Below are 24,558 nucleotides of genomic sequence, written 5' to 3' on the forward strand. Positions count from 1 at the left end.
AAATAACTACATTGCCATGAAACTAAAAATACTAAGGGTTTCTGAATTCTGGAGGAATTAGGTAAGGAGAAAAAGATAAATGTTTCAATTCTGTTTACGAAGGTACCCTTTACCAAATTGTAAGTTAAAGAAAGCTTAAGAGAAAAGGTTTCCTTTAATCTTTAATTAAAAACAAAATTTTAAAAAAGATTTTATGTATTTATTTGACACAGAGAGAGCAGGAGCAGGGGCGGGGAAGAGGAGGAAGCAGGCTCCCGGTTGAGCGGGAAGCCTGACTTGGGGCTCGATCCCAGGACCCCGAGATCACGACCTGAGCTGAAGGCAGATGCTTAACTGACTGAGCCACCCAGGCGCCCCTTCCTTAAATCGTTTAATTAGCAATAATCACGCCTCAGATAAACCTCATTGGCTACGATACTGCCACTGTGCAAAGCTTCCTTAAATCTTTTAAACAAAATGTTAAAGAACCAGCAGTGTTTGAAACAAAAACTCAGAAATTATAATCATCCTCATCAGTTTATTCAGTCCCGTTTAATTCTTGTTTTGCTTGATCTTGGATTGTAGTTTTATGAATCCTTCAGTTTTTTTTCTATGGAATTCTGAAAATTCTTAGTTCAATGGTATGATCTTAAAAAGTTGTCAGAAACCTGTTTTCTAGAGTACTTGTCAGAATTATTTCCATGAATCTTTTTGAAGACAAGCATTTTTGGATCATAGCAGCTTGGAAAAGCTTTCATGAAAACATCAGCATAAAAAAATAACTACTGTAAATGACAAAAGACTTAAAATGGCCATGGTTAAAGATCTGAGAGTTCATGGGCGCCTGGGTGGCTCAGATGGTTAAGTGTCTGTCTGCCTTTGGCTCAGGTCATGATCCCAGGCTCCTGGGATCAAGTCCCGCATCAGGCTCCCTGCTCAGTGGGGAAGCCTGCTTCTCCCTCTGCTTCTCTCTCTCTCTCTCATGAATAAATAAATTAAATCTTTAAAAAAAAAAAAAAGATCTGAGAGTTCATTTCTAATGCAGTTGACAAGGATATTTGGTTATTTCTGTGACACATACTTTAAGATGATAACTGGAATTATGACTGATGACATTATACCAGCTATATCAGATTTTAAGAAATTTTATACAATTTCTGGAACACACATTAATAACATCCATCCATACAAATATAACCTAAGAAGGTTAAACATCACTTCTTATTTAGCAAGGCTTTCTATATAATCTGACATATCAAATAAACCTCATTAGTTTGACATCTCTTTTTTTAATAAGGAGAGAGAACAAATCTTTTGAGATGTTTCAGGGACCCTCTGGAACAAATCAAAGTTCCAGGTCCAAAAGACTTCATTTAGGATTTGATTTTGGGGAATTTTGCCAAACATATTAATAGGGTTTAAAACACATGATTAAATAGGATCATAGGTCCTGTGAAACAATCCCTTTAAGGTGACAAAAACATTGAAGGCAAATACTGAAAGTTACATAGTTTTATATATATATATATATATATATATATATATATATATATATATGATATATAAATGTCAGCTTCCAGTTAGACTAACTTGACCATAGAGTTCCTATATATATATATATACACATATATATATAACTTTAGCTCTTTTAATAGAGAAGACTCTGTTTTTTTAAGTAATCAAAGACCTGATAAAGAAAATGGGAAGCACAGGAAGAAGTTATTTTGATGAAACACAGGATCTTTGTTTTCTAAGCAGGTTACTTAAAAGGTAAAGGAAAACCTTTCACAATCTTATCAAGAGTAGATCCATAGTCCAAGAAAACTTTGTTTTTTTTTTTTTTAAGATTTTATTTATTCATTCGAGACACAGAGAGAGACAGACCATGAGCAGGGGGAGAGGCAGAGGGAGAGGGAGAAGCAGGCTCCCTGCCGAGCCAGGAACCGGATCTGGGGCTCGATCCCAGGACTCTGGGATCATGACCTGAGCTGAAGGCAGATGCCCAATCATCTGAGCCACCCAGGCACCCTGAAAACTTTGTTCTTTAAGGAGAAACAAGACTCAATTCTAGGGCGCCTGGGTGACTCAGTCAGTTAAGCGTCTGCCTTCCAGGGAGGTCATGATCCTCGGGTCCTGGGACTGAGTCCAGTGTCAGGCTCCTTGCTCAGCGGGGAGTCTGCTTCTCCCTCTCCCTCTGCTTCTCTCTCTCTCTGTGTCAAATAAATAAATAAAATCTTTTTGAAAAAAAGACTCAATTCTAGTTTTACATCAATGTACTTTTGATATTAATGCTTGTTTTTATAACCCTTATAATTCATGCATTCAATTTTAGCTACTTGACCACTCAAAATAAATTTCTCTCTCTCTTCCCAGCTTTCTATGTCTATTTGTTTTGTCTTTTATTTTGCTCTTTCTCATTCTGGAACAACCAATTATTCTACTTTAGGACAAAATTACTCTTTTTTTTTTTCCCCTTGACAAAAACATATCTCCATATCCCCTAGTTTTTCATACCAAAACACATTTACTTTCCTTGTATACAGAGTTCCCCCTCTTATTTCTAGTATTTTAATTACATATATTAATTAGAATTCTTAACTCTTAGAACCCTTATTTCTAGTGAAAACTAGGAAGTAAGTAATTTTGGAATGTTTTCATACACCGACATTCTGGTTACCTCAGGACGTGCACTACAACCCCCCCCTTTTTTTTACCTATTCACTGAATATCCATCATTTAACTTGACTTCGCAAAACTCTAAAGACATAAGTTACCAAAAAAATTTGGGAAACTATTTCAAGCAGACATACTATAAAAAATAATTATTGTTGAAAAGTTCATTTATGAATTTTTATATTTTTAAATTTTTTTACATTTAAACTTTTACATTTATTTAATTCACTTGTTTGAATAAACGTATTCAAACAAATACGTTTCAGTTACTCATGAAAATTTCATGAGACATTAAGCAGCTTACTATTTTTTCTTGCTGACAGATTTTGTAACATAGCGATAACGTGTGCTTATTTGACTCGTAAACCCAGGTAGAAAAGCAGTATGTCTGCATTATATTTAATGCTGACAACTTTGGGATATATCCATTTTGTTTGTTTGTTTTTATTATTGTTGTTGTTTCAGCTAAACCAACAATATTCTTATTTGCCAAAGATTACTGGAGTCATGTGAACTTAAAAACATTTGTGTTAGTTTCTGTATTCCTCTCAGAGAATTTTAAATTAATATAGTACTCCTTTTTCCATAATTTAAATTGAGCTCTTTTACAAACTACTTTTGGCAAGACCATCTAGAGGTAGAAAAATATCACACATCTAAAACATGTAGACAAACAGAAATGAGATCTTACAGCTTTTCTTTTAAATTCTTAGCCATATGTCAGGTACAATAATAGAAAACTCACTAGTTGTTGTTTTTTCTTTTTTAAGATTTTATTTATTTATTTGACAGAGAGAGACACAGCGAGAGAGGGAACACAAGCAGGGGGAGTGGGAGAGGGAGAAGCAGGCTTCCCGCAGAGCAGGGAGCCGGATGCGGGGCTCAGTCCCAGGACCCTGAGATCATGACCTGAGCCGAAGGCAGACGCTTAACGACTGAGCCACCCAGGCGCCCCGAAAACTCACTAGTTTATATAAAAGAACAGTTGGATCCAAATTGTGTTTCTGGCAGATGGAATAAGATAAAGTTACCTGTTCAGATGGCTGAAGTTTTTTACTAATATTTGTTGAAAAGACTTTTTTTCCCCCTAAGTTTATTTATTTAAGTAATCTCCACCCAATGTGGGCCTTGAGCTCATGACCCTGAGATCAAGAGTCACACACTTCTCTGACTGAGCCAGCCAGGTGCCCTGAGAAGACTTTTTAAGATTGTTCATTTGCCCAGTATCCAAATAGCTCCCTTTCCCTTTTCAGCATCAGGGTAGTTGTCTCTAACTCTCTTAGAGCACCTGATGGAGGATAGGGGGCTTAAAGTTCAAGTGACTGTAGGCATCTGAGGGCTAAAGTGGGAAGGAAGGAGTCTTGCAGGGGTGGATAGAGGGATGGAGGAGATGGGGCCTGAAGGATTCGAGGGAACTGAATGGAAGATTGAAGTTGGCTAAAGGAGGAAGAAGGAACAGAAGCAATGGGAAGGGACAGAGGTCTTCGAGGAGCCAGTTTGGGAAGATCTTAGGTTTCCCAAAGAAACCAGTGCAGGCCCAGCTTATTCTCAGCAAAATCATGCCAATAAGAAGGAGGTAGACAGAGTTGGCGGAGCATATAGCCAGCAGGGGTTCAGGAAGAGGACTTCGGTGGACTGAAAAGTTCTCATGGGAAGAATAGGATGAAGTAGAACAGAGAGGCCTTAACAAATAGCTCTCCAAATACCAGCTTCCAATTAGACTAACTTGACCACAGAGTTCCTTTAAAAAATCCTTTCAGACACCTTATTATCAGGTTTCAGTTGGGACAAACAGTTAATATTCCTGGCAGTACTGAACTCCTTTTTAAAAATATTTTTTTCCAAAAAATGTTTTTTTTTAAACCAAAGGTAAACCTATCAAGTGACTCAAAACCAAAACCAAAACCAATAAGCCTTTTATGACTTAACCGTGATGCAAGAGACATCCCCAGAGAAGGTAAAAAAATGCAGCCCTCCCAAGGTCTAGAACCACTACTAAAGATAGCCAAAAGAAAGAGACAACATGTCCCCATTTCATCCCCACGCCCCAACTGGCAACAGTCAGTAGGATGCTAGCTTCCAATGGGGTGCAACCCACATTTCTGTCCAGCTCCTGTTCTATATTCTGTATTCTTATATTTTCTTACTCTTATATATTCTTATGACTCCTAACCTGATGGTTGAGCCACTTGCACACCCAAGAACCAATAACCTGCATGCCCCAGGCAAGCAGAAAGCCAAGCCAAATATTTAAGGCACAAAATGAGACAAATAGGGAAGTAGTAGCTGCACTTTGGGAGGCAAGGATCAGTAACCAGCGGGTACCCCAAAACCAAATTACCAAGAATCTTAATTCAGAGAACTAATATTTACAAATGTTTTTCTTCTGCTAATCTGATTTTGGAAAGGAAGGGACCGTATGAAATTTTACCATGTTCTCTTGACTGACTGGGCGTTACAGACAGATCAAGGAGAGCTGATTTGGTAAGAATTCTTACCCATCTCTGGCTTCTGCCAGTTCTTCCAGGGTCCCATCTGTGAGCTCTGGGGTCCCATCTGTGAGTTCTACGTAGGTATTTCAGCAATCCCATCCTTTGTCACCAGGAACTGTAGGAGAAGAAAATAATTTTCTTTTCTTTTTTTAAAAATATTTTATTTATTTATTTGACAGAGAGAGAGGCAGTGAGAGAGGGAACACAAGCAGGGGGAGTGGGAGAGGGAGAAGCAGGCTTCCTGCCGAGCAGGGAGCCCGATGCTGGGCTTGATCCTGGGACCCTGGGACCATGACCTGAGCTGAAGGCAGACGCTTAACAACTGAGCCACCCAGGCGCCCCAAGAAAATAATTTTCTTTCTGATCTTCTGAGTTCCTAGCCAAGACCCTTATAGTAAAAGACAGATTAACAAGAGAAAAACAGAGGCTTATTAACATATATTCTCTATGTATACAAGGTATACACTCAGGGAAAATGAGTAACTCAAAGGAGTAGCTTTAGAATTCAGGATTAAATACCATTCTGAGAGGGAAAAGGGAAGGGAGATGTAGGCCTCTTAGGGGAAAGTAAGCAATTTTTAGGAAAGATGAATGGACCCTTAGAAGAATAGGTAAGAGGTAAGATAGTTTGTGGCAAGGTTTGTCTGGGTATAGTGTTAACTGTTAATCTTCTCTTCTGTAGTGAGTCAGTCCTCCCTGGTTGATGAAACTCCTTTGGGGAGGGGATTTATGACAACTGAGTTCCTTGTAGAGGATTTGTTTTTAGGCAGAACAGGGAGGTTTGGGGAAAGCCTCCCTGCATTTGCTGTTTTTTAGGTACCTACAGCTCAAAATAACCAATATGCTAAAGTGGCATATTTTATGGGTAGCATATTCTATTTCCTTTCACCCCCATTTTATAGGTGAGAATATTAAATGTCATGCAGGTCAAATAACTGGCCCTAGGTTCTGCAAACACTCTTTACGCTGCTTCAGTTATATTTGATATGGATATAATTTGTATCCTTAGATGTGTCTTTTTTTTTTTTAAGGTTTTATTTATTTATTTGAGAGAGAGAGCACGAGTTGGGGGGGGCATCAAGATGCAGAGGGAGAGGAAGAAGTGGACTCCTCATTGAGCAAGGAGCCTGATGCAGGGCTCAATCCCAGGACCTGGAGATCATGACCTGAGCTGAAGGCAGATGCTTAACTGACAGCCGCAGATGTGTCTTTCACATAGTAGGAACTCAATATGATGAATGAATGACTTGATACATATTAGAATCAACTGAAATAACCTCACTTAAAGCCCAGTCTTATCATTCAGTAACTGTGAAGTATAACTTTTTTTTTTTTAAAGATTTTATTTATTTATTTGACAGAGAGATGAGATAACTTGAGAGCACAAGTAGGCAGAGGGCGCCTGGGTGGCTCAGTTGGTTAAGCGACTGCCTTCGGCTCAGGTCATGATCCTGGAGTCCCGGGATCGAGTCCCGCATCGGGCTCCCTGCTCAGCGGGGAGTCTGCTTCTCCCTCCGACGCTCTTCCCTCTCGTGCTTTCTATCTCTCATTCTCTCCCTCTCTCAAATAAATAAATAAAATCTTTAAAAAAAAAAAAACAAGTAGGCAGAGTGGCAGGCAGAGGGAGAGGGAGAAGCAGGCTCTCTGCTGAGCAGGGAGCCGGACATGGGGCTCGATCCCAGGACCCTGGGATCATGACCTGAGCCGAAGGCAGCCGCTTAACCGACTGAGCCACCCAGGTGCCCCTGTGAAGTATAACTTTTGAGCCTTTTTCCTTCTCCTGAAAGTTTTAGAGAGGGAACTTTCTATTTGATATTAATCTGCTGTGGAATTTGTGTGTGTGTGTATGAAACTGCAGAAAAATTCATAGTAAATTGTAGACCTATCAGTAACTGAAATCAAACCAGCAGTTAATAATGTCATTGAACACCATCATTTGAACATCACTAAACCAGCAGTTAATATCGTTATTCATGTGTATGAATTTATTATTAAAGTTCAGATCAATATGAATTGGTAGCTAAACATTAGATGTTGACCCTCTAAAAAGCAAGTCAATCCTAAGTACATTCAACTTAATTGTCTGCTTTAATGAAGGAGTGTAGTGCTGTGGTTATATATTTTTAATGAATTTTTAAATGTCTTCTATGTAGATTTTGAGAGTGTTTGGTATATAAATATGAGAGTTTTTACTTTATAAGCTTGAATGTTACTCAGCTTCTCTATCTAAATTGGCTGCCTGGAATTCTTACTAGTTTGTCATTCATATTGGAGATACACTCAAAAACCAAAGAACCAGTTGCTGTCTGGAGATAAGTGTTTTGGTTGAAAAAGTATGCTAGATCAGGAAATACAGTAGAAATTAGAGTTAAGATGAAGTTGAAACTCTTAGGTCACAACAGGTAAAATGCTAAAAAAGATCATTCCAGTAAGAGAGTGTCTAAATACAACATTATATTTGCTCTGCTTACTTTTTCTGTAAAAGTTGGATATGAAGTTTTTTTTTTAAAATTCATATGTTCTTTAAAGCCACATTTAAACAACATTTCTAGGGGCGCCTGGGTTGCTCAGTCGTTAAGCGTCTGCCTTGGGCTCAGATCATGATCTCAGGGTCCTGGGATTGAGCCCCATATCAGGCTCCCTGCTCCGCAGGAAGCCTGCTTCTCCCTCTCCCACTCCTCCTGCTTGTGTTCCCTCTCTTGCTGTGTCTCTCTCTGTCAAATAATAAATAAATAAAATCGTTAAAAAACAAACAACATTTCTAGTAGCATTTTCTAACATGAGTAAGTCTTGTAAAGGTATTCAGTGAATATTCAAATAAAGCACTGTAGTATTATAACCACTTCTTCTGACTGATATCTTTTAATCCTCATAACCATTGTGTGAGGTACATACTCTTCCCCCCTTCCCTCCCTCCCATTATAGATGAGGGAAAGGGGGGACAGGGAGATTAAATAATATGCATTATTTATCAAGTGGTGGGGACAGAAAGTGAAATTAGGCGGTCTGAGTCCAAAGGCATACTCTAATATACTATGTTGACTGTCCATCTAAAACGTAGACATTTTTAAACACTTAGCCTTTACTGCAAAGACCATGCAAAAGACTTACTGCAAAAATTCATAAGCCATGAATTGATAGCTTTGACTGAGAGAAATCTTGCTTTATATCTGAGCTCTGACATGTTATGCAAGGCAAATTATATACTTAATATCTCAGAACCTACAGATTTTTTAAATCTGTAAAATGAGTGATTCCTTCTTTTACAGATTAAATGGGATAATACCTATAAAGCACCTAGCACAATGTCTGATATGCTGTAGGTGCTCAGTAAATGTTCTTTTATTAATTTAACTTGTGAAGTTACAATTATTGGGAAACATTTAATGAGAACCAGTTTTGGCATGGGTGCCTGTATCTTTTATGTATTATACAGAGAGACTTAATTTTCAAGGATCATTTTTCCTTTCTGAGAATTTACATATTGTAGAGTTTATTTATTCTTTTATAAATTCAACACATATCCTCATGAGGAGATGCAGGAAATACAATGATGAATAAAACACAGATATGCATATATGTCAACAAATTAGATTGATAAAATTTATAAGTGGTATTACAAAATATAAATATAAAATCATATTGGAATATAGTAGAGGGGAGGCTTTAGTCTGCTTGAAACTTAGGAAAACTTCACTGAGAGTAGATTTGTATTTTGATACAAGATGAGAAATAGATAAAGAAGAGGAAAGAAAATTTATAATTAAAAAAATTTTTTTTAAAGTAGGCTCCAAGCCCAGTGCGGAGCTTGAACTCATCACTCTGAGATCAAGACCTGAGCTGAGATCAAGAGTTGGATGTTTAACCAACAGCTACCAAGGTGTCCCAAGGAAAGTGTATTTTTTAAAAAGGGATATTTATTCAAAGAATGCATGAAGAAAAAGTGTTTGAGACCGGTCATAGTTTATGGCAGAGAATTTAAGTTGGGGCCAGATTGTGAGAGACTGTTTTGTGTGAGTTTGAACTGTATCTTCTATTGGCAGGGAGTTAGTTAAACTTTACAAAAAGAGAAGAAATGTGATCAGATCAACATTTTAGTAAGGTATCAGCTATATGGAGATTGGAGTTGTGAGAGTCTGAAGGCTGTCCCATCAGTTGGGAGGCAGAGTGACATGCGACTTGGACAGTAAATACTGAACAGGCATAATTGAAATGTACTCAATAGTTTTAAACCCATGGTATATATAAACTCCTAAGACTGTAGGTTTACCTGGGAGTGGTGGCAATTTCCTGTTTAGAAAGGGTATTGGTTAAAAACCACCACCACCACCACCACCACCACCACCACCACACAGCATTTGAATTCTAATAGTGGAATTTTGTCCTTAGGGGAGGGTGGTATTCTTCCATTAATTACCCAAGCACAGTTAATAGCTAGAGTAAAAAATTTTTTGTCCTTGACAACGTGTCAAACCATAAATTCATAAATACCAGCTAATTCCATATGTTCTATTAAGTTTCAGTTAAATTATTTTAACATTTTTCTAAAATTTTTACCATTTGTGAGTGCTACAAAGAAAAACATCTTGGGACTCCTGGGTGGCTCAGTCAATTGAGTGTCTGCCTTCTGCTCAGGTCATGATCCCAGAGTCCTGGGATTGAGTCCAGCATCGGGCTCCTTGCTCAGCGGGGAGTCTGCTTCTCCCTCTGACCCTCGTCCCTCTCGTGCTCTCTCTCATTCTCTCTCCTTCAAATAAATAAAATCTTTAAAAAAAAAGAAAAAGAAAAACATCTTAAAGCCCCTGATCTTTCAGGTTTATCTTCAGGCTGAATTAAATAAATAGCTAAACATTATTTTTAATTATCCTGGTATACTTTAATTCTTAAACATTTGAAAAAATGCTAGAACCTTGTTATTAAGGTTAGTACTTGGGGAACAACACTATCCTATAGAATGATTATATTATGTTTGACTTCCTGCATATAGATAGGTATATTTTAGATGGCATGTTTTGACACACATAGTGTACTTCAAACTGGGCAATAAGTCATGTTTAAAGGATTTAATTTGGGGTGCCTGGGTTGCTCAGCCAGTTAAACGTCTCCCTTCAGCTCAGGTCATGATCCCAGGGTCCTGGGTCGGGCTGTCTGCTCTGTGGGGAGCCTGCTTATCCCTCTCCTTCTGCCTGACACTCCTCCTGCTTGTACATGCTCTCTCTCTCTCTCTCTGTCAAGTGAATAAATAAAATCTTATAAAATAAAGGAGTCAATTTGAGAATAGTCTAGTGTGAACAGAAAATTTAAAATTGGAAATTGTTTTCTAGATTATAAACTCTGATTACTGCTATTACCATTTTAGGTTATAAAAACAAAGACATGAATAAAAATAGTGATGATCTGTACTTTCTTTTACCTTTTATGTCCTTTAAAATAGCAAAGAAATTGATGTTGTCTGAAGTAAGCATTAGAATTACTTTGTAACATTGGTCAAGTCCTTCCCTTCCCTCTAGAAATGTTATTATTAACCATTTAGTTTTGTGAACTAAGTGGATGGGCTTTACATTTTCCATGACAGAACATCACTAGAGTAATATCTCAGTTATTTGGTATCCTTGATTTTTTTACTGAGTCTGGCATTTATTTTAAATAATATTTATTAAGCTGTGTGAGAGCAACTGTTGTATGCACTCTTCAGTGTAAGCCAGTATTCCTGGTAACTGATTAATTCTTTTGAGTACTGAGGGTGCCTGGGTGGCTCAGTTGGTTAAGCGACTGCCTTCAGCTCAGGTCATGATCCTGGAGTCCCGGGATCGAGTCCCACATCGGGCTCCCTGCTAAGCAGGGAGTCTGCTTCTCCCTCTGACCCTCCCCCCTCTCATGTGTTCTCTCTCTCTCTCTCTCTCTCTCATTCTCGCCCTCTCAAATAAATAAATAAAATCTTTAAAAAAAATTCTTTTGAGTACTGAAAACTTAATTTTAACTGTCTTCCTCCTAGGAATGGTTTCTGCCTAAGTAGACATAGAATGGAGAACAATTAAGTTTTAAAAATACAGATACTTGTATTGATTTCCTGTGGCTGCTGTAACAAATTATCCCAGATGGGTTGCTTAAATTAAAGAGAAATATATTCTCCCGGAGTTCTGGAGGCCAGAAATCCAAAATCAGTATCACTAGGCTGATAACCATAGTGTCAGCAGGACTACCTATGCTCCCTCTGGAGGCTCTAAGGAAAAGTCCATTCTTTTCTCGTGCAGCCTCTGCTGGTTTCCAGTCTTCCTTGGTTTGTGGCTGTATCACTAGTCTGCAAGGCCAGCATCTTCAAATCTCTCTCTGGATCCATCTTTTTTTTTTTTAATTTTTTATTGTTATGTTAATCTCTCTGGATCCATCTTCACACTGTCTTCTCCTCTTGAGTATTTGTGTTCTCCTTTTCTGTCTTTTATAAGGACATTTGTGTTGGTGTTTACGGCTCATTTAGCTAATCCAAGGTAATTTTCCCATCTCAGGATCCTTAATTTGGGGGCCATTATTCAGCCTACTACAATCCTCAGGCATATTGTAATGTCTGGACATGTGCTAGGATATAGAGATTATAAAAATGTGTAGAGCATAGGATCCTGGGACCCTATGAAATTGTAAACTCAATTTGCTTTTTTTTTTTTTTTAAGATTTTATTCATTTATATGAGAGAGCATGAGCAGGAGGAGAGGCAGAGGGAGAAGCAGACTCTTCGCTGAGCGGGGAGCCCAATGCAGGGCTCAATCCCGGGACACCGGGATCATGACTTGAACCAAAGGCAGACAGTTAACCAACTGAGCCATGTAGGCACCCTTCAGTTTGCTTTTTATTTCAAGCCCAGACAGGATCAGACTTTGGATTTGTTTTTCAGAAATACTGACTTTGTAGCTAAAAGAGATAAGTTGTTTTAGGGCTGTGATAGAAGCTTTCTGATACCTTACCTGGACCATGGGCTGTGAATATAGGGTCTCAAGTTCATTATTTTCTTTCTCCAAGTTTTCTAGTTATTTTAGAAGCAAGAAATGAACACCATTATATGCCAATTTCCAGTAAAATGTTTGTGGCAGCAACTACTTGATCACCCAAAATCTAATGTTGATTATAGGTATTTTGAGATGATAGTTTAAGTAATTTTTGCATTGGCATGCTGAACAACTACAACTGTCTCCTTTACCACTGGTAATAGGGTCCTTAATGGCCTTAAATCTAGTCTCATCAGAAAACTGATTCCAAATTACTATCATTGTGGTTCTGTTACCCTAGAACCACATTTGGTACCAAACACTGTATCAGGGTTCAATAGAGAAACAGAACCCTTCACTATTATAGAATAAGGGATTTGTGGTAGGAATAAGACCTTTCGCAATTATGGGAAAAGCAGGGGAAGTAAAGGTCTAAAAAGAGAGTGTTGGGGGAAAAATAGTGTTGGAGGATTACTGAAAAGTCGCTAAAAGCAGCCCTCCTGAAACACTGGTGTGGGTACACAAGTCAGAGCTTTCAAAGGAATCTAGGGAGCGAGGCATGTCCTATAAGCCAGAACAGGATCATGTAATCGAGCTGATGGAAAGGTGTATAGAAAGCTGTCCTCTCTGTGTAGCTGTCTTTTTCTGTCCACAGTCAAGAGTCTGGTGGAGAGCATGAGCCCACTTTTGTGCAGTAGCATCAGCAGTTGTGAGGAAGAGCTGACCTAGCGCAGGGAAGAGTGAGGATAACTAGAACCTAATTATGTTTCTGTTTTACCACATTTAACCCTGAGTATTTTTTGTGAGTAATGCTCTTGTGTCACCCTGTCTCCCAGGTTTTTTTTTTTTTTTTTTTTTTAAGATTTTATTTATTTGAGAGACAGAATGAGAGAGCGAGAGCACATGAGAGGGGGGAGGGTCAGAGGACGAAGCAGACTCCCTGCCAAGTAGGGAGCCCGATGCGGGACTCGATCCCAGGACTCCAGGATCATGACCTCAGCCGAAGGCAGTCGCTTAACCCACTGAGCCACCCAGGTGCCCTCTGTCTCCCAAGTTTTGTGCAGACTTTGTGTTTAGCCAGTTCTAACCTCGCACCATACAGAGAAAGGGACTTTGGGAAATATGTTTGAGTTTAACTAAGTTGACATAAGATATCATCATTTTCCTATGATATTTTTCTCTTGCACCCTATGTTATGGGAGTTTACATACTTAATACTATTTTTTGAGTTGTTTGAGTAATGTATCTTCCAAGCTAGAGGATAAACTTCATGAAGAAACAGACTATATTTGTCTTGTTCATCATTGTGTACCTAATGGCTGAGCATCGTATGTATTAAATATTGATGGCAGGGCTCCTGGGTGGCTCAGTCGTTAAGCGTCTGCCTTCGGCTCAGGTCATGATCCCAGGGTCCTGGGATCGAGTCCCACATCGGGCTCCCTGCTCAGCAGGAAGCCTGCTTCTCCCTCTCCCACTCCCCCTGCTTGTGTTCCTGCTCTCGCTGTCTCTCTCTGTCCAATAAATAAATAAAATCTTTAAAAAAAAAATATTGATGGCAAGTTGTGGAGAGTTGTAGGATACCTTTATTTTTCACTTCTGCCCCCAGTCTCCTTGGTCTTGAACATTTACTAATGGTTAGTGCCTGTGGACCCTACCTGGCTTTTACATTAATAAAAGCTATTCTTTTTAGAATAGCTTTATTTTTTTTTTAAGAATATCTTTAACTTCTGCCTTTAGCTGTAAGTGGAGGAAATGGCCATAGCAGAAAGTGGTAGAGCAGAATAGCACAGAGGTGGAGAAATGGGAGATTGAAGCACAACACATTCAAAGGGGATCTTAGAGCCATACTTATTAGATCATTATGTTTTCCAAATTACCAACATTATATAAAGAGTACAATAATACTGAACAATTTTTAATCTAAAGATTAGAATGCAAATAGGTTTTATATTTGTATAGTTGAAGAAATATTTGAGTATTATCGATTTAACTGAATGTAAGAATGGAAATTCTGCAGGAGTGAAAGAACAAGTTAAAAATTGGCAGTACTGTAATTTACATACAGGTGATATTTGCCTTATGTAAACAGACACCTGACACATTGAGGAAGAAAGGAAAGGAGAAGCAATGAAAAGTTGTTTTACTTAGAATGTAAGAGGAACCTTAGATAGTAAAGAGCTGATTATTAAAGTGTTACTGAGCAGGATTGTGCTTTGCACTTAAAAGTGAACCAAGTTAGTGGAAGTTATTATTTCTATCATAGAAACAATTGATTATACAGATAGTATAAATTATCTTTGACTCATTTTTCTTTCACTTTTATAAAAAATAAAATTTTTTGATTTTCCACAAGATTATTAATGGATTTCAAGTATGACATATTTTTGCTACTTTAAGGAAATGCTGTGGCTACTTCTGAGGTAGTTTGAAAGGAAGGTATATAAATGCCAGTGTCAGAAGTAAAGGCAGTTGTGATGAATTTTATTTGTCATTATTTAGCATACAGTTATAGGTTGCAGTTTTAAAGTTTGGCATCATGGAAGACAGTGGACAAAAAATTGCAACTGAGGTCAGTATTTTTGTATGTATTTATTTACTTTTTCTGTTCATTTACTTGGGAAAATCTTAAAAGATCTGTTTTTACCAGTAACTGTTTCTGAATAGCATATAATGTGAACTGATATTTGCCTAGCACTTTATAATTTGTGTGTTTTCATGTGTACTCTGCTATGTCATTGACCTTTAGTAGATTATTATATTGTACTTAGGGAGTATATTTCAGAACTAGTGTTTAGAAAATATAAATATAGCTTACTCTAAAAACCATAAGTTAAGAAATTTAGACTTTTATTTTTACAATTGAAGGAAAAGTGATATGCAGAATTTCTTAGGTACTTAGTAGTCTTTAAGAATCTGTGTAAATTTTCTTACAGTTTAAAAACATTGACTAAACATTTGGTCTTTTGGGACTTTTAGTAGCTGGAGACATATCAGTGAAGTACAGATAGTCTTGTTTCAGTAGAAATAATGGGCTTCATATATAGTCCTGAAGATTATGCATATACTTTGATAAGCTATTGGAACAAGTCTGTAACCAGACTGATACTACAGATTTACCTACAAGGACCTATCTGTGTCTGAAAAGATGAGTAAAAATTATTAGTATATAATGTTTTTAATATTTCAAAATTTAGTTAGTGCATATCTAATGCACTTAGATGTGTTATACACAACTCATTTCTCACTAACCCCGATTAATTTGGGTGTAGAGGGGGTAGCAGTAGTGTACATTAATGATACATATACTTCATGTAATGTATATTTTTTAAACATTTTAAGCCTTTAAAATATTTAAGCCTTTAGACTCAGAATTGACATTGTAAAGCAAGAATCTTTGGAAGCTACTTTTTTTTTTAAGATTTTATTTATTAGAGAGAGAGAGAGAGCACAAGCAGAGGGGAGGGGGAGAGGCAGAAGCAGACTCCCCATTAAGTAGGAAGCCCAACGTGGGGCTCGATCCCAGGACCCGGGGATCATGACCTGAGCTGAAGGCAGACACTTAACTGACTGAGCCACCCAGGCAACCCAAGAAATTTTTAAATTTTTAAAAGGAAAATGATGCTAAATGTTTATCAGTAGGAGATTCGGTAAATAAAAGGTTCACTCATTTGATGGAACTTTAGAATTGTTAAAAGCAATGAGCTAGGTCTGTATATCAACATAGATGGCAAAACAATACTGAATAGAATAAGGAGAATGCCAAATAATGGATACAGTTTGATGCCATGTTACTGTAATTATGGCTTATGATTATATTATATATGTACGGAAAAAATTTGGTAATAGACTAGAAATATATACTTTAAACCTGTAATAGGTTCCTACTGGGGAAGGGGAAGGGAATAGGACTTAGAGTGGTGGCTTAAAGGGGACTTTGACTTTAGTTGTAATATTTTATTCCTTTACAAAAGGAAAGGTAAACAAATGTAACAAAATTGAGACATCAGTTCTGGGTGATGGAATCATGGATGTTTGTTATGGTCTTGGTACTTCACTGAATTTTAAAATTCCATTTTTTTCCCCTCAAGAAAGATCTATCTATTAGGAAAAGGTGGAACTTTGTGATTACAAGACTCTGTTTTCCGTGTAACTAAGAAACCCAAAAGGTTGTTGAAAACTCTTAAGTGGAAATATGAAATGGTCTAGGTACTTTATTTCACCTTTGCCACTAAAGTCCTGGGGTTTAGGGATTTCCAAAAAACTGAAATAAAAATTATTGACAAAATCTATATCAAATATCATTAGATGTTTTTGGATAGTTGATTATGGTTCAAATTTTTACCAATTAAAATAAGTTTTCTGCATTTTTCTAAGAATATACTGCTTTTTAAAATAAAGTAATAAATGCTATTTTTAAAAAACAGAATAAGACAAAGAAGAGCCATCAGAATGAAATAGTGTCCTTTAGTAATCAACAAGAGTGCATTTTTCAGGTTTTAGCTATTAAGTAAAAGTGGAATATCTAAGCATCCTTGCTCCTCTGATCCTGCTATAAATCTGAGAGCCTCACTGAACCCAAAGTGAGTTCAGGGAGCTTAGTAACCAGGGACCTTAAAAAAACATGGGCAGTAATTTGTTGACTGGTTTGTAAGGCTTTTGGTAGTAAATCGAAAAAAGCTACATTTTTTTGGGCACCTGGGTGGCTCAGTCGTTAAGCGTCTGCCTTCAGCTCAGATCATGATCCCAGGGTCTTGGGATCGAGTCCCGCATCGGGCTCCCTGCTCTGCGGGAAGCCTGCTTCTCCCTCTCCCACTCCCCCTGCTTGTGTTCCCTCTCTGGCTGTGTCTCTCTGTGTCAAATAAATTAATAAAATCTTTTAAAAAAAGAAAAAAAGTTACATTTTTGAGAGAATTTAACACAGTTTCTTATTGATTATTGGTTTGTAAGTTTCTTAGAGAGGAAATTTTAATGAAACAAAGAATAATATGGAAACTAGAGGATTAGCACTACCTGAAAGGATAAAAAAAAGGGGGAATTAGGTGGCAAGAGAAGAAAATGTAGGGAGGACTAAAATTCAATCTTAAACATAAGATTGTTTAGAGTTTGTGTTCAATGGTAATGAGAAAATATTGTATACTTTAAAATGAAGAAACAATATTAATCTTATAAATTATAGAAGTGGAGTATAGTCTTTGTTTTGATAGATTTCATATTTATGGATTTGCTATGAATTTATGGTCTGTATTAAATGAACATATTTAATTTTACCTGTATTATATTCCAAAACCAAGTTATGTATTTATATAATCTTAGAAATACTCATATTTTTACTTTCCTTAGGCAGAATTGTGAATTAAATTGTAATTCTTTACAGTTGATCTGTACAAATGATCATTTGTTTGTATATATTTTACTTTTCAACTTTATATTAGAAAAACAATCCAGTTCTTTCTTCCTGTGTGTCTCCTTTACTCCTTATACAGAACACTTCACTTCTAACATTTTAGGTCACCAAATGTTGGGGAGAAGGTATGGTTTCCTCACACCAAGCAATTCTCTGTGACATCAGCTGGGTATCCTACAATTTAACTCAATTAGGACACTATATACCTTCAGATAGTGTCAGATCCCACGGATTAGGGACTCAGTCCTATAAGAATGCTCCCACCCTATTTAAGATCCAGTTGCAAGTAGTAGGTCACCAAATTACCCACAACTCTGTCCAGTTTGGCTACAAATCAGAGGTTCCCACCATCTCCTCCACAAGTTGGATTAATTCCCTAGAATGCCTCATAGAACTCAGAAAAACGCTTTCTTAAACCAGTTTATTAATGGATATGCTGAAGGATACAAATGAACAATTAGATGAAGAGCTATATAAGCACAGGGCCCGGGAAGGTCCTGAGTGCAGGAGCTTCTGTCCCTGTGGAGTTGGGATGTGTTATTCTCATGGTGTGTATAGCTTGTTATCCTGAAAGCTCTCTGAACCTCATACTAGTGGAATTTTTATGGAATTCTCATCGTAGAGGCATGATCAATTGATCACCCAGGAAATTACAAGGGTTTCAGGAGCCCTGTGTCAGGAACGGGGGCCCAAGATCAAATATTAGAACAAAAGATGCTCCTAGTGCTCTTATCACTTAGGAAATTACAAGGGTTTCAGGATCCCTGTGTCAGGAGGTAGGGCAGAGACCAATATATATTTTTTCTATTATCTCACATACTTTAAAAAAATGCATTGTAAGAGACTGTTAACTGTATTAATAATTAAGAATTGAATTATCACGGTGAATGTGTTGATGTTGTATATGCTTGGAAATGGAAAAGCAAAATAGTAAAAATAGTATATCCTGGTTTAGAATCTGACCTTTAAAATTTCATTTGAAAAGAAAGAGCTTTGCTGTTACGACAGGTACATTATGGTCTTAGCTGTACAGAATAAACAAAAGACTTCCTTGAATAGATTTTCCAGGAGAATCAGGTGCCTATGCCAAATGTAGATTGCTGGCAACTTGCTCTCCTTCCATACAGAGATAATGGCTACCAGGATGTCCTCTGGAATTCTACAGTAGCGTGTCGTGAGAGCTAGCGAATCTGATATTTAACTATATATTTCCAATTAGTTAGTTAAATGACCTTGAACAAGTAATCTAACTTCTCTGTTTACTATTTTCTTCATTTTCTTTTATTTTTTTAAAGATTATATATTTATTTATTTGACGGAGACAGACACAGAGAGAGCACAAGCAGGGGGAGCAGCAGAGGGAGAGGGAGAAGCAGGCTCCCCGCTGAGCAGGGAGCCCGATGTGAGAGGCTCGATCCCAGGACCCTGAGATCATGACCTGAGCCGAAGGCAGACACTTAACGACTGGGCCACCCAGGCGCCCCTATTTTCTTCATTTAAAAATGAAGATATTTATACTAGATGATTTCTAAAGCATCTTCTACCTCTAAAATGCTGTAATTTTATTTCACATTAGGACTCTTGCTAATGCAGATTTACAAAAGTGAGATGGTTGATACATAAATCGATGTATTCTTTCCTCTAAGCTTGATCCTTTATGTGTGACAAAAAAGACATATATTATTCAGATTTTCTCTCTGAAATTCAGATGAAGTACTTAAGGTAATTTTTTTCAATCATTCTTTTTCGTCACTAAAAATTTTATCCTCATATTGATGGTGTTACATTGTTTGATTTTGGAGCATATTCAGTCAGAGAATTGCTAAATTTAATGAGCTAGACTTTGTGCCTTCAAGGATAGGCTGTCACTGTAACCATGGTACTTGGTCTAGTATAGGCACCAAATAATGACTGTTAAATGTTTGAATATATTACATGCTATTTTAATAATTATGAGGTAAGGGAAGATAGAGGATCATATATCTAAAACTGTAAATGGTGGCTTGGTTGTGAGAGCTATAAAGAGATATACAATAAAGAGGGTCCATATTAACAAAACTTAGGATGGAAGATGGAATCATGGAAAGGATAGAGTTGGGCTGAAGAACAGACTAACAGAACACCATTGGTATTAATCCAAAGAAATTGCAGCCAGAATCAAAGCTATGAGGAAAGCCTGCTGAGGAATGCTACTGCTTAGTATGTCCTCTATCTTTAATCAACTTTGTTAAGCTGTAGTTTACACACAATAAGATGTACCCATTTTATATGTTTAGTTCAGTGAGTTACAATAAGTGAATACAATTGTATAACCATCACATAATCAAGATACAGAATATTTCCATCACCACCAAAAATTTCTTGCTATCCCTTTGCAGTCAATCCCCAACCTCAACCCCTGGCCACAGTCAACCATAAATTTGCATTATTGCAAATTACTTTTGCCCTTTTTAGAATTTCATATTAATGGATCATATAGTATATACTGTTTTGTCTGTGAACTTTTTTGCTGTTGCAAAATGTTTGCATTGATGTTTTAACATGTATCAGCATTTCATTTCTTTTTATTGCTAAGTAGTATTCCATCATAAGGATGTACCACTGTATGTTTAGTAATTTACCTGTTAATGGGCGTTTGGGTTATTTCCAGTTTCTGGCTGTTACAAATAAAACTTCCATGAATAATCATACACAAGTATTATGGATAAATGCTTTCAGATCTTTTGGGTATACACCTAAGAGTAGAATTTTTAGGTTATATGAAAAGATTATTATTATTTTTTAAAATAAACTATCAAACTGTTACTTAAAGGGATTGTATCACTTAATATTCCCACTAACAATGTTAAGAGCTCTATTTGCTCAAAATCTTCTCCATCGCTTGGTAGCATCAATTTTTACAATTTTAGCCATTCTAATAGGTATATAATGGTATCTCATTGTGGTTTTAATTTGTATCTCTAATGACTATGATGTTATGTCTTTTCATGTGCCTATTAGCTATTCGTTTGTCTTTTTTGGTGAAATGTCTATTGAGATCTTTTACTCATGGATTGTCCTGTATTTATTATGTTGTAAGAGTTCTATATATATTCTGGATACAAAGCCATTGTCAGATACACGTATTGAGAATATTTTCTCCCCTGATGTGGTTTGCCTTTTATTATTTTTATAGTATCTTGGGATGAACAGTTTTAAATTTTGATGATATCCAATTTATCCATATTTTTCTTTTATGGTTTGAGGTTTATGTATCCTGTCTAAGAAATCTTTGCATGTCCCTTCTGGGTGGCTCAGTCGGTTAAGCTTTTGACTCTTGGTTTCAGCTCAGGTCATAATCTCAGGGTACTGAGGTTGAGCCTGGAGTCTGCTTCTCTCCTTTCCATCTCCCTCTGTCCCTCTCCCTCCTTGTGCTCTCTCTCTCTGTCAAATAAATAAGTTTCATTTATTTGAGAGAGAGAGAGAATGGGGGAAGGGGCAGAAGGAGATGGAGAAAGAATCTCAAAAAGGAGATGGAGAGAGAGAATCTCAAGCAGAGCCCCACGTGGGGCTCATCCTCACTACCCTGAGATCATGACCTGAGCTGAAACCAAGAGTTGGAGGTTTAAATGAATGAGCCACCCAGGCACCCCAATAAATAAATCTTTAAAATACAAAAGAGAAATCTTTGCCTATCCCTACATGACTATATTTTTCTCCTGTTTTCTTCCTGAATATTTATAGCTTTAGCTTTTATGACAGATCTGTGATCCTTTTCTAGTTAAATATTTGGTGTGAGGTAGATAAGGGTAGAGGTTCACTTAAAAAAATTGCAGATGTCTTGTTCTAGAATTATTTTTTTGTTACCATTGTCAAAGTCATTTGACCAAATATGAATGGATTTACTTCTGGACTGTCTTCTGTTCCATTGATCTATGCTTCTGTCCTATGTCAGTAGCAGTTTTAATTACTAGAGCTTTATAGTAAGTATGGAATTTCAGGAGTTTAACTTTTTTTTTTTTTTTAGAGGTTTATTATTTGAGAGAGAGGGAGAGCATGCCTGCACATGAGCGGGGCTGTAGGGGCAGAGGCAGCAGGAGAAAGAGAATCTCAAGTAGACTCCCACTGAGCTTGGAGCCCAAAGCCGGCTCCGTCTCACGACCCTGAGATCATGACCTGAGCCGAAATCAAGAGTCAGACACTTAACCACTGAGCCACCCAGCCACCCCTCAAGAGTTTAACTTATTTTTTTTTAAGATTTTATTTATTTGACAGAGAGAGACAGTGAGAGAGGGAACACAAGCAGGGGGAGTGGGAGAGGGAGAAGCAGGCTTCCCGCTAAGCAGGGAGCCCGATGCGGGGCTCGACCCCAGGACTCTGGGATCTTGCTGAGCCGAAGGCAGACGCTTAACGACTGAGCCGCCCAGGTGCCCCGGGAGTTTAACTTACTTAACACTGTTTTTCCTTTTCAAAATTGTTTTGGTTTTCTATGTCCTTTGTATTTCCATATAAATTTTAAAGTCAGCTTATCAGTTTCTACCAAAAAAGCATGTAGGGATTTTGCTTGAGATTGAATTGAATCTTTAGATCAGTTGGAAGCAAAGGATGTGACCTTGGGTGGAAAGGCAGTTAATTGACCACACACACTGCATTAAGTCCTTCCTTGAAATAGGCTCTTAGTGGAGCATCTCCCTGTTTTTGACAGTTATAGCGGTTGATAGTGTTGTTCAGATCTTCTGTATTCATACTGGGGGGTTTGGTGTATATGTGTGTATATTCTTGTAATTACTGAGAAAAGTGGGTTAAAATCTCACATTATAACTTATGGATTTACTTGCTTTTTCCTTTTAATTCTGTTAGGTTTTGCTTCATGTATTTTGAAGCTAGTTATTAAGCACAATATTCATCTATACTGGTTATATCTTACCGATGTATTGACTTTTATCATTATGAAGTGTCCTTTATTCTAGAAATAATTCTTATATAATTTATTTTTCCTGATATTAATTTGGCCTCTCCAGCTTTCTCATAGTTATTGCTCTCATGGCATATCTTTTTCCATTCTTTTACTTTTTAACGTATTTGTATCTTCATATTTAAAGTGAGCTTCTTAGAGTCAATTCTGAATTACTTTAGGGAAAATATAGGAACTTTGCAACTCTTACCTTTGGGGAAAGCTGGGTGAAGAGTACACAAGAACTCTTGTACTATTTTTATTCTATGTGAATCTAAAATTATTTCAGGAGTGTTTATAATTGCTTGTTGTTCATGCATTGTTACAGTAGCTTCTTTTAAATTCTTGTCTGGGGGCACCTGGGTGGCTTAGTCGGTTAAGCGTCTGCCTTCAGCTCAGGTCATGATCCCAGGGTCCTGGGAATTGAGCCCCACGTTGGGCTCCCTGCTTAGTGGGGAGTCTGCTTCTGCCTCTGCCCTTCCCCTCTGCTCGTGCTCTCTCTCTCTTAAATAAATAAAATTAAAAAATAAATAAATTCTTGTTTGGAGGTCAGTGGGGTGCCTGGGTGGCTCAGTGGGTTAAGCATCCAACTCTTTTTTTTTTTTTTTTAAGATTTTATTTATTTATTTGAGAGAAAGAATGAGAGAGAGAAAGCACATGAGTGGGGGGAGGGTCAGAGGGAGAAGCAGACTCCCTGCTCAGCAGGGAGCCCGATGCGGGACTCGATCCCGGGACTCCAGGATCATGACCTGAGCCGAAGGCAGTGGCTTAACCAACTGAGCCACCCAGGCGCCCAAGCATCCAACTCTTGATTTCAGTTCATGTCAGGATCTCAGGGTTGTGAGATCAAGCCCCACACTGGACATGGAGACTGTTTAAGATTCTCCTTCCCTTTTCCTCTGCTCCTTCCCACCTCTCCCTTGAAAAAACAAGAACAACAAAAAACAAAAACAACAAAAAGTTAAAATTCTGGTAATTCCGACATCTGTGTCAACTCTGTATTGTTGTTTGTTGATTGTCCTTTCTCATCCTAGTTGAGATTTTGCCTGGGTTTTGTTGTTGTTGTTTTTTGGTGTGAGGAATATACTCCTTTTGGATTGTATCGAGGACATTTTGGGTATTATGAGACCTTGGTTCCTACTTAAATCTTCTTTATTAGTATGGAGGGAGGGTGCTGCCTCTTTGCTCACAGTCACCTTGCTTAGGGCCGGAGTGGTTCATAGGCCTCAGCCTCAACAGTCTTTGTAGCTGTCGCCCCGGGTGGTAGGGAAGAGGGCCACTGTCTCCGCCCTCATTAATGCAGGGTGGAGATGGTCAGCGAGTCTCTGTTCCACACATTACATAGCATCCAGTTAGTAGGGCTCCATTCTGCAGAGCTGCTGTCTTCCTATTCCTTTGGTTGGAGACAATGGGTTTTTCGCAGGACTTCTGTTTGTTGTTGCTTTCCACTTGTTGTGGTTCCAGGTTGTGAATTGTTATGGCAGCCAGGCTGAGATACATAGGTGGCAGAAGTCTCCAAGGAATTTACTATTGGGTTATCACTCAGGATCTGGGGTCTCTAGCCAGTTTGTCTTATTTTGTTCAACTTCCAGAGTCTTATAGTAGTTAGCTTTTTTCTCTAGTCCAGGGTTTATAGTTGTAATTAGCAGGAAGAAAAGGGTGGAATGCACTTAACTATCTTGTCTGGAATGAGAAGTCTCATACTGATTTTTAATATGTTTCTGTGTTTTCTAATTTTATTTGCCCTGCTTATTTATTTTTCAGGCAAATGAAGATAAAACAATGTCTGCCAACCTAAAATACCTTTCCTTGGGAATTTTAGTCTTTCAGACTACCAGTTTGGTTCTAACGATGCGTTATTCTAGGACTTTAAAAGAGGAGGGACCTCGTTATCTATCTTCTACAGCAGTGGTTGTTGCTGAACTTTTGAAAATAATGGCCTGCATTTTATTAGTCTACAAAGACAGCAGTAAGTTTTTTGGTTTTCTGTTTAAGTCATTGCAATTTTTTCGATTGTTTTTGTGTTATTTACATATGATACATACATAAATGTATATTGGTAACTACATATTTAAACACTATTGCTTTATTATCTAA

At 37.6% G+C, this 24,558-nt stretch overlaps 1 protein-coding gene and 1 pseudogene across 3 annotated transcripts in view; one reads left to right on the forward strand and one right to left on the reverse strand.

Moving 5' to 3' along the window:
• SLC35A3 (solute carrier family 35 member A3) overlaps positions 1–24,558 on the forward strand; it is a 55,619-nt gene that overhangs the window by 4,263 nt on the left and 26,798 nt on the right. For all 3 annotated transcript variants that reach the window (XM_027584777.2, XM_027584695.2, XM_027584607.2), the window contains exon 2: positions 24,226–24,430. In XM_027584777.2, coding sequence (XP_027440578.1) covers positions 24,244–24,430 — 187 coding nt within the window. In that variant the 5' untranslated portion in view covers positions 24,226–24,243. The remainder of the gene's footprint in view (positions 1–24,225; positions 24,431–24,558) is intronic.
• LOC113917094 lies at positions 307–435 on the reverse strand (annotated as a pseudogene).

The sequence above is a fragment of the Zalophus californianus genome, chromosome 4 (genome assembly GCF_009762305.2).
Source record: "Zalophus californianus isolate mZalCal1 chromosome 4, mZalCal1.pri.v2, whole genome shotgun sequence".
Taxonomy (NCBI): domain Eukaryota; kingdom Metazoa; phylum Chordata; class Mammalia; order Carnivora; family Otariidae; genus Zalophus; species Zalophus californianus.